Raw genomic sequence first — 17,267 nt, 5'->3', positions numbered from 1 at the left:
AATGTCTGAAAGAACTCTGAGAGAAGGGAGTTACAAATGTCAGTAAGAAAAAATAAAAGCATAATATATTGGTAACAAATAAAGAGCAGTTAAAATGTCTTTTAGTGCACCAGTATATAAATTGGCCTGGCTACTCAAGTATGCTTATGTCAGACAGAAGGTTATCAACCTTTACTCTCTATATTATAAAACCCTAATATGCAAATAGACCGAACGGCAGAACAACCAAACAACCAGTCACTACGACGTGTGCTGACCACCAGGGGGCACACACAGGACATGGTGGTCATCAACTGCAGCGGGATGGTGGAGCAGGTGAGCGGGGGCGCCAGACCAAAGTGGGGCACTGGTTTTTGTCATCAGGGCGAGCGTCTGGTGATTACTGAAAATTCTTTGCTGCCACGCACTGCAGTCCGCCCAGAGCTCGCACCTGCTGCTGGCACCGGAGCCGCCGCTCACACCCGCTGCCTGTGCCCATCCTGATTGCTCGGCACCATCAGCAGGTGCAAGTGCGGCTGCCAGCCCCAATCGCCCCTGAGGGCTTCTCCATGTCCCCCTGCTCCTGAGGGGCGATCAGGGCAGCAGCCACCACTCGCACCCGCTGACAGTGCCGGCCCCGCTCACACTCACTGCTGGTACAGGTCCCAATCACTCTGAACTGTTAGAGAGTGCAAGTGGGACTGGCGCCATCAGTGTGTGGGAGTGGTGGCGGCGGGACCAGGGCTGCCAGCAGACAAGGGACTGGGGACCATAGCAGGAGGGGCCAGGCAGGGGCACGGAGGATGGGCCAAGACCCACCGCTGTGCCCACTGCAGCCTCGTGGACCACAGTTCCTTTCAAGGTGCACGAATTCGTTCACTGGGCCCCTAATCTATATAATAAAAGCGTAATATGCAAATAAACCAAACGGCCGAACAGCAGAACAACCGTCCGGACGACCACACTATGACACGCCCTGGCGCCAGGCCAGCCAAGGCAGGTGCAATGCGATTGGTCAGGGGGCACAACCATTGCTCTATGATGGCCCCACAGAGGGAGGCTAGGCCACCAGCCAGTGGGGTAATCCATAGGGGGGGGGTGCCACAATTGCCCCAAAGAGGGAGGCCCAGGCCACCCTCTACAGGGCAATCGATTGGGGGGCTCCACAGAACCGGGGAACCGGGGGGGGGGGGGGGGGAGTGGCAGCAGACATAGGCAGCGCCAGGCCAAGGCAGGTGCGGGCAGGGGCTGGGGCTGCAAAGCCGGCAGTCAGGGGAAGGAAGGCCTATCCTTGCATGAATTTCATGCATCAGGCCTCTAGTTACAAAATACTTTCAATGTTCTCATAGCCAAAAGAAGGTTCAAAATGATCACAATTAAATAAATAGTTTAATTTACTAAAATAGAAGGGGAAGGGAAGAAAACTACACAGAAGTAATTGACCAAGTACTTCAGAAGCAAATGCAAGATAAAATACAATTAAATTGCATTAAGGTAGTATCGTCTTATAGGACATAAGTATAAAAAAGCATCTCATCTCCTGTAAATATAGCTGAAATTAAAAAAATGAGCGGAATATTTTCAGTCTACATCTGCATGCCTCTATGCTTTCACTCATTTTCCCCCAAATACTAGTGCCACTCTAATTTAAGACAGGAGACGGACTTTTTGAATTCCAATTATTTAAAACTATAAAACTACTTTTATATCTCATTAAATATTTATTAATATTATTAAAAATGTAATACCTTATGGTTTAATTAATTCTAGTTATCAAAGAGGATGTTTTGCAAAATAAACACAGTCCTACACTAAATCAACAAAAAAGAAAAAATATTTTCTTACCACTTTTACAACATAGGGTGCATCACTGCCCACCGATTTTGAAGAATTCTTATCAGCTGTTTGAAAAAGTGACATATGTAATATCAGAACAAGCAGCGGCATTGTGACACAGAGCCTATTACTTTTTATTAACACTTAGGTCTGTATTATAATTCCTTGATAGAATAAATTTCAGTTCCCAAATACACAGTGTTTCAGCATATCCATACAGTGTACATCATCAACTTTAAGACTATTTTTTTAATGTTTTAACATCTCTGAAATTGGAATATATCTTATAATGGCTGATATCTTCAATATGATCATCTGTTAAGTATGAAAAACTCTAAGTTAAACTTTTAATTTGAAAGTATGCATGGTCTTAGATATGCTAACATATGTTAAGAATTCCCAAGATAATAACCGATGCAATTTCTTACATTTAATAAAGCAAGTGGTTCGAGTGTCAGCCTGTGCACCAAAGGGTAGGATGCATGTTCAATTCCTGGTCAAAGGCACATACCTGGGCTGCAGGTTCAATCCCCATCCCGGGTTGGGGCGTATGTAGGAGGCAACCAATCGATGTATCTCTCTTACATCAATGTTTCTTTCTCTCTCTCTCTCTCTCTCTCTCCGCCCCCCCCCCCCCCGCCACTTCCCTCCTTCCCTACCGTCACTCTAAAAATCAATGGAAAAAATATCCTCGGTGAGGCTTCACAAAAATAAATGAATATACTATATATATAAACTAGAGGCCCGGTGCACAAAATTTGTGCACAGGGGGTTAAGGGGGGTCTCAGCCCAGCCTGCACCCTCTCCAATCCGGGACCCTTCAGGGGATGTCCGACTGCTGGTTTAGGTCCGACACTGGGGATCGGGCCTAAACCGGCAGTCGGACATCCCTCTCACAATCCGATACCAATGGCTCCTAACTGCTCACCTGCCTGCTTGCCTGATCGCCCCTAACTGACCCCCTGCTGGCCTGGTCACCCCCAACTACCCCCCCTGCCAGCCTGATCACCCCTAACTGCCCCCGCACCAGCCTGGTGGCCCCTTACTGTCCCCCTTGCCAACCTTGTTGTCCCCAAATGACCCCCCTCCCCCCACCAGCCTGGTCGCCCCTAACTGCCCCCCCGCCAGCCTGTTCACCCCTTACTGACCCCCATGCCGACCTGGTCGCACCCCTCGCCAGCCTGGTCACCCTTCACTGCCCCCCTCTGCTGGCCTGGTTGCCCCTCACTGCTCCCCCACCGGACTGGTCACCCCCCAAGTGCCCCCCCCCTGCGGGCCCAGTCGCCCCACGCAGCCTGCTGCTCAGTCATTTGGTCACCCCTCACTGACTCCCCTGCGGGCCTAATCGCCCCACACAGCCTGTTTGGTCGTCCATTAGGTTGCGATGGTCGCTTAGGCTTTTATATATATAGACTAGAGGCCCAGTGCATGAAATTCATGCACTCAGGGGGGTTCCCTCAGCCTGGCCTGTGCTCTCTCACAGTCTGGAAGCCCTCGGAGCAGGCCTAAGCTGTCAGTCGGACATCCTTAGTGCTGCAGCAGAAGCGAGAGAGGCTTCCGCCACCGCTACTGTGGTCGTCAGATGTGAGCCCAACTTCTGACTGAGCAGCGCTCCCCCTGTGGGAGCGCAATGATAACCAGGGGGCAGCTCCTGCATTGAGCGTCTGCCTCCTGGTGGTCAGTGCATGCCACAACAACCGATCGTCTGCCATTGGATCGATTTGCATATTAGCCTTTTATTATATAGGATTATGTTTGATGGTGATAAGTGCTATAGGGGAAAATTAAGCAGGAAAGGAAGGCAGGCAGTGTTGCAAGATAGTAAGAGAAACCTCACTGACAGGGTGTCCCTGGAGCAGTGGTCTGAACGCAGTGAGGGAATGAGCCATGGAGATGTCTGGGTGAAACCATTCCAGGCCCACCAGCACCTGGCCCTGATGTGGGAGCCCCTGACACGTCAGAGGAAAGGAGAGAGGCCAAAGTAGCCGGAGAAGAGTAAGTGAGTGGAAAGCAGCAGGAACACACACAAGGAGCTTGACTGGTGCCATAAAGCTGTCCCCCTGTGAATGAAAGCCACCGGGAGTTTGGAGAAGAGGACTGGCAGGGTCAGACTCTGCCTTGTAGAGAATTCTGCAGGATGCTTGTGGAGAATGCAGAGTAGAGGGCAAGGAGCTCAGTACTCTGGGTGAGGGATGGCGGTGCCTGAACCAGTGGCAGCAGACAAGGTGGTGAGAAGTGGTCAGACTGTGGACTATTTTCAAAGAAGAGCCAACAGGATTGAGAGATGGAGGTTAAGTGGAAGAAAGGAGGTAAGGATGACTCCTGGCTTTTGGCCTGAGCAACTGGAAAGAGGCAGCTGCTCCTTCCTAAGATGGAGAAAAGCGCAGGAGAAGCTGGGGCAGTGGGGTGTCTATAAAGTTTGAGATGCTTGTTAAATATCCAAGTTCAGATGTTAAACAGGCAGTGGATATACAGGGTAGGGTAAAAGTAGGTTTACACTGCTTGCATGGAAAATAATACAATAATTAATAAGTGATAATACAAGAATAAACTGTCTCACATACTCATTGTAAACCTACTTTTGCTCCACCCTGTACAAATCTTAGTTTCAGAAGAGTGATGCAAGTTAAAAATAAATGAGAGGCATCAACTGAAGACATCAACCGATTCACTCCAAGCCCACGAAGCCGGCAGCTCCCCAGGAAACGAGTGTAGAAAGAGAAGAAGAAATCCGAGGACTGAGCCCTAAGGCGTTCTCACATCAGCAGGTGAAGAGACAGGAGGGACAGGCAACATGAAACCAAGAAACTCCCAACCAGCTGGGAAGCAGCTAGAATACTTCAGTCTAAAGGAGAAACACCACGTCACAAAACTGCTAATGAGCAGAAGGAATAGCCAAGGAATGTACTTAAATACTGAATTAGTAATAAAGCGGTTAGCATACAAAATATCAAAATGAGGCTAGTATACTAATAATACTGTACAATTCAAATGAAGAAAAAGAGGAAAAGAAGCTCAAGAATTCATTCCAACAATATGTATTGCAAAATATGCCAGGTACTAAGAACACCATAAGGGCTGTCCCATCGTCAAGAAGCACATGTTTGCCCTAACCGGTTTGGCTCAGTGGATAGAGCATCGGCCTGAGGACTGAAGGGTCCCAGGTTCGATTCCGGTCAAGGGCATGTACCTGGGTTGCGGGCACATCCCCAGTAGGGGGCGTGCAGGAGGCAGCTGATGGATGTCTCTCTCATCGATGTTTCTAACTCTATATCCCTCTCTATTTCTCTCTGTAAAAAATCAATAAAATATATTTGAAAAGAAGCACGTTTAACCCTGGCTGGTGTGCTAACTGGTGAGAGCACCATCCCACACACAAAAGAATTGTGGGTGCAATTCCTGGGTCAAGGGCATGTACCTGGGTTGCAGGTTTGATCCCCAGTCCCGAGCAGGTGTGTTCAGAAGGCAACCAATCCATGTGTCTCTCTCACATTGATACTTGTTCCCCCACCCCCACTCTCTCTAAAAAAAAAAAAAAAAAAAATCAATGGAAAAAATATCCTCTGGTGAGGATTAACAAAACAAAACAACAAAAAGCGTGTTTATTCTGGAAGGAGGAAAAATAATTTCAACACAGCATGTGATGTACTATGAAAGGATGAACACAGGACACAGGGGGCCCATAAAGAGATAGCGCCTACCCTGCACTCAGCTTTGGAAAATCTGAACAAAATAAGCATCACATACAAAAACCAAGAGGCAGAAGGCAACATTATGGCTGCAGCAGAGCTTCTGAGGATAAAAGGGACGAAGAAAGTCACTTTGGAACCAGACGTATGAAGGGTCTTGTATGCCATTCTCAAAACTTTGTCACTTTATCCTAAGGGCACCAGGAAGACATTAAAACACATTTAAATGGAAGGTCATATGATCTGATTAGCAGTCTGGGTCACGTAAGCCCCAATGTGAACAAGGGGATTCAAGGGGACAAGAGTGAGCAGAGGATTCACTGCTACAGTGAGAATCCAGACCAGACATAAAAATGACCTCCGCTAATAAGGTAGTGGCAGCAAAGGTAGACAGAAATGAAGGGATCTGAGGAGTCCCTCAGGTAAAGCGACAGAACTAGAGGAGGCACCAGGGGTATTAGTGAAGGAACACTTGAGAATGTCTGCCTCCAGGGGTGTAATTCACGCAGATAATCCTCTCCTGTGGGACATCAGGTAGAGACCCCTTTGTAGGCCACTGGCTATGGGCCTGCACTGTCGGGTTCAAGTCCTAGGCTACCGAGAAAAGCTTTTGAGAAGAGGACTGGCAAGATCAGACTCTGATTTGGTAATCAACAGTAAAGAAAGTCAGAGAAGCCGAGAGACTGGAGGAGATCCCTCAGAGAAAATATGCAGAGGAAAGGTTAGCCACAGCCCTAGCCGCTTTGGCTCAGTGGATAGAGCGTTGGCTTGCAGACTGAAGGGTCCCGGGTTCAATTCCAGCCAAGGGCACATGCCTGGGTTGTGGGCTCTATCCCCAGTAGAGTGCGCAGGAGGCAGCCGATCAATGATTTTCTCTCATCATTGATGTTTCTCTCTCTCCCTCTCCCTTCGTCTCTGAAATCAATAAAAAAAAACATTAGAAAAAGAAAGGTGAGCCGAAGAAGGAAAGCTGGAGGATGATGACTAAGCACATCGAGAAGGAGGAGGAAGGCCAGAGGGGAAGGTACATTGTCACGAAGATGATGGAAGCAATTTCTATGTGTAAAAGATAAACAGTATCAAGTCCTGCAGAAAACACGCAAAGAAAATTCAAAAGCAACTTGTTTAACTCATGAGCAGAAACTGCTGATGATCTTCGGTATGGCAGTTATGGAGAGAGAAGCTGGAGGCAGCATTAAGGCAAACCCTTCTCCAGAGTGATCCATCCAGGCCTATAGCAGTGAAGTTTTGTCACAGAAATCTTTCAAACCATCCAATATGAAAAATACTTACTATTAAGTGGCACTTTCTGATGACAAACACAAATACAAACAAAATAGCTGGCACACATGCAAAAGCAAGTTCCGTATTTGCCAAAAATTACTAAAGCAAAGTAACTCATGCAAAGTTAAGAACCAGCTTGTTAAAGACAAGCTCCCGTTCCTACTATGGAATGTCCTAGCCCAGTGGTCGGCAAACCGCGGCTCGCGAGCCACATGCGGCTCTTTGGCCCCTTGAGTGTGGCTCTTCCACAAAATACCACGGCCTGGGCGAGTCTATTTTGAAGAAGTGGCGTTAGAAGAAGTTTAAGTTTAAAAAATTTAGCTCTCCAAAGAAATTTCAATCATTGTCCTGTTGATATTTGGCTCTGTTGACTAATGAGTTTGCCGACCACTGGGTTCGGCAAAGATGCATCTCTGGCAGGAGTGGAAGAGAAGATGGTTGACTTAGTCACAACAGAAAGAGTATAAAGTGTCTGTAATATTGTCATTAGTGAGCACCGTGGCTTTGGATTTTTAAGGATTCCGAAATTGATGTACATTTTTTTCCCCTACCTCCACCCAATTAGGATTTACTCCATCTGTTTTGGTTTAATTTGGCAATTTTCAGATCTTAACAGTTGTTTTTATTTTCTTCCTATACAACCCTAATAAGTTACAATTGTGGAATTAGGAGAATGATCTAGAAATTCATATTAGGCCTGATTTAATGTACTATTATTTAGCATATTTACCTTAAAATTTAGGGGGACCTACTGTGGAACCCTGAGATTCTGTAGGTTAACTATATTGTTGATTTAAAAAATATTTTACCTGACTCCTAAAGTTGTCTGCTTCACCAAGAATACTATAGTGATACAACACACTTCATGTTTGCTTTTGACATTTCTAACTTTTCTGTGTTCTTATTCCACCTCTAATCTCGATTCAGCTAGTCCAGTGGTCGGCAAACTCATTAGCCAACAGAGCCAAATATCAACAGTACAACGATAGAAATTTCTTTTGAGAGCCAAATTTTTTAAACTTAAACTTCTTCTAATGCCACTTCTTCAAAATAGACTCGCCCAGGCCGTGGTATTTTGTGGAAGAGCCACACTCAAGGGGCCAAAGAGCCGCATGTGGCTCGTGAGCCGCAGTTTGCCGACCACTGGCCTAACCATATATTATGTTGACTGTAGGTTATTAGAAACTTCCTGTAATAGCTCATAATTGAGAAACTATTCTGATATGAAAGCACATAAATCTCTGGCTGGACAACTCATTAGAAGCAGTCAGACACCTACCAAGATATATACAACCAAAGCCACCTTGGCCAATGGGCAATCCTAGTTTCCATTCCTTTTTTGCCAAGTCGGTGATTACCTCCCCAGCTGCAAATTGCTCTGCAAGACGTCTCTTTGCAGGGCCCTGTCTTCCAGCTTGAGCTGCTTTTACACGAGGCATTTTCACTAAAATATAAAACAAAGCAACAGTGAGAATTATAATCCCAGAAGGGTTCAAAACATTTCCCACTAAGGAAAGCTTCTGTGCATTACAAGTACTATTCAAATTCTTATGAACTCTTTCAGAACATCTGTCCTAATTTATAATCCTCTTGGATTATCTCTTAATTTTGGAGAGAAAACAATAAATAAAATGAGCTATCCATCCTGGCCAGTTTGGCTCAGTGGATAGAGCGTCAGCCTGCGGACCACAGGTTCCAGGGTTCAATTCCAGTCAAGGGCATGTACCTTTGGTTGCAGGCTCTTCCCCAGCCCTGACCCTGGACAGGGCTCGTGCAGGAGGCAACCAATTGATGTATTTCTCTCACATCAATATTTCTCTATCTTTCCCTCTCCCTAAGAACCAATGGGAAAATATCCTCAGGTGAGGATTAACCAAAAAGAAAAAGAAAAAAAAAAGATCTATGCAATTACTTTCACGAAAATATTTAGTTTAAAGTTCCAGTGATCTAATAATAACTAAAAATGCTACTAAACACACACAAAAATGCTCCATGAAGTTAAGGGGAAAGGTGCATCCAATTAGTATGCACACTTTATCATAATGCAGTAAGTTTATAAAGGTCAATACCAATGTGATAAGAGCACAGTACAGAGATTGAAAACACAAGACAATTAACACAAGGGGAAAGGGAACAATTTTTCTGTACTTAAAAAAAAATAAAGATCAAATGAAAGGTCGCACCACACACTTAACAAAATTCAACCCAGGATAACCAACACTAAGACACAACTTAATGAAATTACTGAACTTAATAGTAAAAGAAAATATTCTCTGAGACCCAGGCCAAAAAAAGGATATTTTATATGAAAAATAAAATCAGATTGTCATCACTGACAGCAACACTTTATGCCAGGGGGAAAAAGTAACGTATTTAAGACTTGAAGATAGAAAACATAAGCCAGAGATTTTATACTCAGTTAAATTTCAACTATAAAGACTTCAGTGCTATCAAAATGGAAAAAGGGAGTCAGAATCTACTAGAGAACAAGCATCACAAATCCAAAATGACTAACGTAAGAACTGACAGTGAGCAGTAAATAGATATTTACTTGTAGAACCAACAAAGGCAATAAAGGAAAAAATAGAATACATAATGGCTATATGTTCTGACAATTCAGATACAGCACAACTATGAAAAATCAAGAGAACATATGCAAAAAAGTAATTATCCAGTAATCATATTGTGGTGATACTTGCTTTTGTTAACTAAGGCTATTGTATGCACAAATGTGGAATAATGCAAATGAGTAATTATGTGATATTTGAATTCTATCATCCCCTTGGATCCTTCAAAAATGGTAGAAAGAATACAGATGAACAAAAATGGTTAAAATGCTGTGTATTTGGAAATATTCTTAATTCAGAAGGTATCTTTTACAAAAACCACACACACACACCCCTTTGTATTTCCTAACCCCATTCACAAAAAGCTTGAAAACAAATCCAGTAGCAATGAGCGCATCCCTGGTACATAAATTGCATTCTTGAAATACCAGTACCAATTCTTATTGAAAGAAACCAGGTTGAAGAAAGGACTGATTCCAGGTCTGGAGCTGTAAATACACAAGACAGACTTGGAACACCTGTAGTTTCTAGATGTCAAGGAAGCTTTCGAAAACTACTAGCATTATGTCAAATACGTCTAAGGAGTCAGCTTGAAAGACGTTCCCACTGACCAAAGATGGGCCCATCTGCGTCAATAAAGACACCACCACAGTGGCTGAAGACATATAAAATGGGTAAATCCAGGAGTTTATAACAGTAAGAAACTCTAAGCGGTCACCTCTAAAGAATAATAGAAAACCACTCAATTTTGAAAAGTGGTAAATATAAATTGCACCACCGGGTAACCCACAGACGATGAGTAATTTCTTCTCACAGAAAAATTTCAGCTAATAAATGACTAAGAATGGTTTAAGTTAACCCCATTCCTCCCTCTTAATGAATTAATGGATCTACACATTGAGCCTTGACAGCTACAAGCATCAAAATATAACAGATAACCAGGCATTATATGCCTCCTGATAAAAGAACACCCCACTACCCATGAAGCAATCTTGCCAAAAAATAAATAAAAAATAAATAAGCCCTGGATCTGATCAAGCCTACCAATTCACAAGCTCTGAAGAGAATAGAACAACATGATAAACTGTAACACAGAAAAGCAATCTGCACAACCCTAACTGTGGAAATGTTACAATACACAGAATCCCATTTCTTCACTAAAGGAAAAAAAGAAGAGATGCAGGGGGAAAAAAAAGAAAAACTACATTTTAAAAGGCTTAAAAATAACATGCAAAACAAAATTAAATCAGGCAAATCTAAGCTACCGTGTTTAGGGATGCACATTTGAGTGCTAAGACTATAAAGAAAAGGAAATGACTACCATAAAAGACAGAAGCTACATTGGAAAAGCCTGAGAAAGTTGTGAGGAGGATGAGGAACATGGCTGGCCAAGTTCTATTTCTTGATGTGGGTGGTAATTATAAAGTACCTTATAATTCATTGAGTCTATATTTGTTTGATAAGGTTTTCTGTATTGGTAGTTTATGGTTATAACATTAAAAAAATACTGTTCTTATAATCAACAATCACCAAGGGATCAAAACTAGAAATCTTTTCATATTCCATGAGCTTGTCCAATCACACAAACAAAAAAAGGAAGAAAGAAAAGACACATCCTCCCCAACCCCCCCCCCCCCCCACCCCACCAACAAGTAAAAGCTGTAATTCATTTCCTGTGAACTACGGGCAGCATTGTGCTTTTTAATTTAGAGGCACTTCTTATACATTATATTTTAAAAATTAGCCCTTTGTATTGCAAATAGTCTTCCCAAATTATTTGTCTTTCGATACTGCTAATTTTGAGCTTTTGGATTATACATCATCCTTAGACCTCACCCAGTCAAATTACTTGTTTCAAGTATCTCCCATGTTTTCTTTTATTTCTTATGATTTCATATTTTGCTAGTAAAATTCTGATCTGTTTACACTTACAATGGTGTAAGATATAAAGTAGGAATCCACCTTTTTCCGGATTATCCAGTCCCCCTCCCCTCTCAGGAGACCCACAGTGTTCAAGACCTTATACCAATGCAGGTAAACGAAGTACAAAGTTCACATGAAGTGGTTCAATGTAGGTCCTAAATTACCAGCATCTCTGCAAACAAAAAAGAAGAAAAATGTATTTACTAATGAGTATTTGAAACTAACTTGCTGCCTCGGTGAAAACCTCCCTGACAATTCGGTCCATTCACATGAACGGGAAGAAGTCATCGAGGTTTTTCCTGGTGCAGCCAAGCCGAGCAGAGGCAGCTGCAGACAGGCAGCCAGGAGGCCAGGAACCTTTAAACCAAGTGGCAGCTTTCGACAGCAACAGAACAGGAGTCAACAAGCTTCACTTTTTTCTTTTTGTTATTCTTTTTTTTTTCTTCTCTTTTTTCCTTAATATTTCATATTTCTCTCTTTCCTTTCTAAATCCTATTTCCTTTCTTTTTTCTGTTTTTATACTTTTTTTCCTGGTTTTCTTTTCCTAATCTTTTTTCTTCTTCTGTCCTTTCATACTTTTTCTTCTTTTATTCTTTTTTCTTTTGTCTTTTATTATTCTTTATTTCTTTTCCTTATTCCTTTTGTTGGCGGTGGTGGTGATGGTTTTTTGTGGTTTTTGTGTGTTTTTTTGTTTTACTTTGTCTTGTTTTGTTCTGTCAGCACCTGTACAACAACGTATTCGACGTGGTCAGAGTTGAGCCTCACAGTCAGCCACCCTGAGGTTCAATCCGACACACGAACAGGCCTACAGCAATCAAGACCCAATTACAACAGGAGGGCCCGCATAACCCACGCAAGGGACATTGCTAAGCATCCAGCTCTGGAGATCAAGAAGGCTGCAGCACTGGGTCCCACAGGACACCTACTACGTAAGGCCATCAAATGAAGAACAGGAATCATAGCAGAGCTACCTAATACATAGAAGCAAACAAAGAGGCACCCCAAATTGGGAAGCAAAGAAACAGGCCCCAAATGAAACACCAGAGCAATCTCCAGAAAAAGAGCTAAGTGAAATGGAGGCAAGCAATTTATCAGATAGCGAGTTCAAAGTCATAGTTTGGAACTGAGTAAGAATTATAAGAAACTTAGGAACACAACAGCATGAACAAGGAAACAGAAACCATGAATAAGAATACTGAAGAATACCATACCTAACATCTATAATAATAAAAGCTAATTGGACCGGACGACCTTCCAGATGAAGCCAGGGCTGCGAGGGAAGCCCGGATCCCGAGTGCCTGCCAGTGGCCAGAAGGAAGCCCAGGTCCCGGGTGCCAGAGGGAAGCCGGTGCCGGCAGAAGGGGGAAGGAAGGCCTACTCTTGCATGAATTTCGTGCATCAAGCCTCTAGTCAAGAATATGCTGGAAGGAATTAAAAGTAGACTGGATGAAGCAGAGTTTCGAATCAGTGATTTAGAAGACAAGGGAAAAAAAAAAACAATTTGAACAGCAAAAAGAAAAAAAACACTTGAAAATAATGAGGATACCGTAAGGAAACTTTGGGACAACATGACATCTGCATCATAGGGATAGCAGAAAGAAGAAAGTGAGCAAGAAATAAAGAAGCTGTTTTAAAAAATAATGACTGAAAATTTCCCTAACCTGGTGAAGTTGAAAAAGTCACACAAGTTCAGGAAGCACCGAGAGTCCCAATCAAGATGAACCCAAAGAGACCCAAACTAAGACACTTCATAATTAAAACAGCAAACATTAAAGACAAAGAAAGGCAGCAACAGAGACAGAACGTTATCCACAGGGACTCCCCAAGAGACTGTCAGCTGATTTCTGAACATAAACACGTCAAGCCAGAAGGGACTGGCATGAAGTATTCAAAGTAATGAAAAGCAAGGACTTGAATCCAGGACTACTCTATCCAGCAAGGCTATCATTTAAAATTGAGGGCAAAATAAAGAGCTTCCCAGACCAAAAAAAAAAAAAAAAGACTAAAGGAGTACATGACCACCAAATCAGCACTGCAAGAAATGTTCAAGGGAGCCCCTTTCCCACTATGCCTTGCAAGGGTCCCTCCTCACCCTCTAGTGACAAACCCTAACACTGCTGGGAAGGGGAAATGTTCGGAGCATCCAACTCCAGTGTCACAAACAGAACCAAAAGGTGAGTTCGCAGTGGAGAGGCATAACCTGAGAGTGTGCCCAGGACCGGTACACCTGACACAGGTACGTACACCCGAGCAGCAATCCCTGGAATCAGGACTCAGAACATTTCATCGCACCATAACGATGCCTCCGGCCCTTTCCTGCCAACACCATTCGGTCCTCTTCTTTCAGCTCACTGGCGAGGCCGCTCGGGTCGTGCACTGGCTTTGGAGAACGCCACTCTGCCGGCTTTATCTGAGATCTGTGTCAGACCCCAGTGCCCCTTTGCAGCATCCTCCCCGCCCCTATCTGACCCTCACTGTATCTGGCAGCCCCTCTTATTTTCTGGTTCAGGGTGACAGAAGTCTCCTTGTTTGAGAGAACAGGAAATCTGTGTTTCTCAATCTACTTGTTCCTTTTCAGGTGATTTCTGAAAAGAAGAAAGTAGAATTATTTGAAACCAGAAGTTCCTGCTCAAAAACTATGACATTTAACATAACCATAGCATTTGCGTCAGTAAGTCAGTGAATTCTCTAAAGAGTTTAAAATATTAATTTGAATTAAACAACTGCATTAGTACATTATAGGCTTCTTCTAATGATGAACCAATGACCTGCTTTAAGATTTCTATTAAACAATACATCAGAGAGCACAAACCTCAACCAAATTAAATTTTCCTGTGTAATTTCTGCCCACTTGGAGCAAAGAAAATCCACTATTATGGTAGCCAATCCAACAGAGATGTTGCAAAGAAAAAGTTTACCATCACATATAATCCACTACATAATCCGACCACCGCTTTTCCCACTGAAATGAAATTCAGATGCAAGTGAAAGGCACATCCACATGCAAATCAACACCGCCCTTTGCTGGAACCACTCACTGGTAAATTCCGTATTAGCATATTCACCAAAATCTAATTGTAAACAGAGTAATTATGGTGGTAAAGTTATTAAATACACAAAGCAAGCTTGGAACTATACATATTCAAATAGAAATTCAGTCGCAGATCAACTTTTATATCCGAAACAATGCCCTAATTAATAGTCAGCTCTGATAATAAAATGGTTCTTTTTCAGATAACGTTCCAAAAATATTCTGCTATGAATATTAAAACCAAGTTTTGTGAAGAGATTTTTAAATTTTCCCATAGCTATATTTATCACAATACGGTACTGTATTTAGACAACTGGCATTTTTCAAGTCCTGGATTCAAATTTGAAACCATTTCTTTTTCCAATCTTCTGCTGAAGAGATGTGTTTGAATGACACTTAATGAGCTCTACGAATCCCTCACAACCAAACTGGGAGATGACAATGCTGTATAAAGCTGATGACACACAGGATGCCTACTCATGCATTTTCCCTAAAATAGGTTTGCACCTAAGTTCCTCTGAGGGTCACAGATTTTCACGAAGTTTTCTTGAAAGTCAGAAGCTCCTCTGATGCCTTTAAACTATGTAGCCACCCTGACTCAAGGATACTTTGGCACCACCGGACTCTTCACCATTCCGTTAACATGGTACCAACATGGGCTTCTCTCCACTCGTCACGGTTTAAAGCTGTTTCTTGCCCTCCGCCATCTACATTTACTGAAATCTTTTCCGCACCCAAATCTCTCTCTTTCTCAGTCAGATATGACCTTTGGTTTCAGCACTGTTCTTACCTCTTACTGCATTTGATAATGTTCCCTGTTAATTTATAAGCTCCCTGAAAAGAGAACTACCTTACAATACATTGCACTTGGTAGGAATTCAAAAAACGTGTAAAATTAAACAGCAGAAAGTTACGTTTTTTTTCTTTGAGTACCTAAAGTCTAACTTTGGATGTAGCCACTCCTTTTAACCACTAAACAGAGAGTTACAGAATAAACTAAGAGGTTTTCTTTTATTCTTTTAACTTTACACAAGCTATGCTCTCCCCCCCGCCGCCCCCCCCCCCACCCCCGCCGCCAAAAACAACAACAAAAAACATGTCTTCGGTGCCAAGTAGAAACAATTGATATTAGTGACAGATGGTCCAGGAAACATGCTAATCATTTCTTACTCTAGATTTCCTCAGCTCTATCTTTATGGCAATTTAGTTCACCAGGAAATGAAATATTTGAACTCATTTATTCCAAAAGCACTTATAAAACACCTCTGAAATACGTGCCAAAACTGTGTGAGGGGCTGGAAATACAAATATGAATGAAATGCAACATTTGGACTCAGGAATCTACACTAGCTTCATACAGAAACACCATCACACCGCTATGATTTCATATTATGCTGTCAACCTCACACGAGGATCAATAAAAAGCCCTTCAGGTAAAGGATGTTTCTGAACCCTGGATGCAACTATTTGTTAAAGACCGTGAGCAGTTGCAGGGATCTACAAGATCAAACTCCGTTAGTTTCATGGTGGGGAAAAGTGCCTCTTCCAGTGATGGACGTTTGTAAGATATTAAGAGCTATGAAACTCCTGTTTGCTCTTTTTCAATCGGTGCCACAAAGTGCAGAGCAAACGTATAAACTCTATTACATGACTACCCATCACCTGAGACAGTGCTTCTCCGCCATGGCCATCCATCATAATCACCAGCGGGACGTGAAATAAGGTCCTACTCCCCAGGGCCCGGCGTCTGGGTGCTTTAGTGCTGCACAGGGGCTGAGGCGCAGACTGGACCACTCACTGATCTAGGTTCTGGTGCATCTGCCTTTCTCACTAAGTCCTCCACTCCAATGTAACGGCTGTTACCTACAGCTCTACTGCATTAGATAATTCTAATAAAAGCCGCCTCCAGTTCATTTTAGAAGTTGGTAAAATATATAAATTAGTGAATGAATGACACGAAGTAAAAAAAAATAATTGCCCTTTTCTCCTCCTACTGCAGCCCAAGCCGAAATCCTCATCTGTATTTCAAACTTATTTGGGATTAAGAAGTAATTACATAGTTTGGGGTAAATGGCTTCCTGCCAAACTACAGTAAGTTAAAGAATAAAATCAAACAGGAGGTAACCAGTCAACAAAGAACCTCAGCACCTATTTTGCTAAATTATATCAGGAACAATTTGAAAGCAATACATCTAAAGACAATTCTCTTACAAATGAGCCAGCTAGTCAGAAGTTGATCAATGCATTTGATTAGTGCTAAGAGATCATCTGAAAAATAAAATACTGAATCTTGAGTTTACATAGCCACTTCCGAATAATATAAAGGGTCTTCACATATTTACTTCATTTTGTCCACACAAAATGGCAGAACAATAAGTATATCCACAAGAATAGAAAATATACTTATTACCAACACCATCCTCCTATATAATAAAAGCTAAGAGGCAAATTGTCCCCTCGGGCAGTCGTTCGACCGAGAGACTGGGAGTTCGACCACTCGCTATGACGTGCGCTGACCACCAGAGGGTGGCAGGGAACATGGCAGGCGTGGGTGATGCAGCGCTGGCAGCAGCCGGCAGTGGAGGCACTGTGGGCCCCGATGGGACCCGATGAGAGCGGGACAGTGGAGCAGGTGAGCAGGCAGCGCCAGGTCAAGGCAGGTGCGAGCAGGGCCCGATCACCCCACAGGCAGCGACCAGCAGCGGTTGGGAGGGAGGGAGGGCGCCACCACCCGGCTCCCAGGCACTGAGGGAGCCGGACAGGGGGCCCGGCCCCAACTGATCACCCCGTAGACGGCGACCAGCTGCAGCGGCGGGGCCACCGCCCAGCTCCCAGGCGGCCCAGCCCTGATCAATCGCCCTACAGGCGGGATGGTGAAGCAGGTGAGGGGGCGGCACCAGGCCAAGGTGGGGTGCCAGGCAGGGCTGCGGGCACGAGCTGGGGCCCAATCTCCACAGG

General features: G+C 43.5%; 1 protein-coding gene across 2 annotated transcripts in view; it reads right to left on the bottom strand.

The window, feature by feature from the left end:
* Window positions 1–17,267, bottom strand: part of VRK1 (VRK serine/threonine kinase 1) — a 59,492-nt gene that overhangs the window by 30,240 nt on the left and 11,985 nt on the right. Inside the window, exons 2-4 of one of the 2 annotated variants that reach the window (XM_080658847.1) lie at window positions 11,288–11,450; window positions 8,068–8,232; window positions 1,825–1,880 (exon numbers count right to left, since the gene is read on the bottom strand). In XM_080658847.1, coding sequence (XP_080514973.1) covers window positions 1,825–1,880; window positions 8,068–8,227 — 216 coding nt within the window. In that variant the 5' untranslated portion in view covers window positions 8,228–8,232; window positions 11,288–11,450. The remainder of the gene's footprint in view (window positions 1–1,824; window positions 1,881–8,067; window positions 8,233–11,287; window positions 11,451–17,267) is intronic. The other variant, XM_080658846.1, reaches the window with a different exon arrangement.

The sequence above is a fragment of the Plecotus auritus genome (genome assembly GCF_963455305.1).
Source record: "Plecotus auritus genome assembly, chromosome: 1".
Classification (NCBI taxonomy): Eukaryota; Metazoa; Chordata; class Mammalia; order Chiroptera; family Vespertilionidae; genus Plecotus; species Plecotus auritus.
The sequence above is the reverse complement of the archived record's forward strand: the minus strand, read 5'-3'. Positions and strand labels throughout refer to the sequence as shown.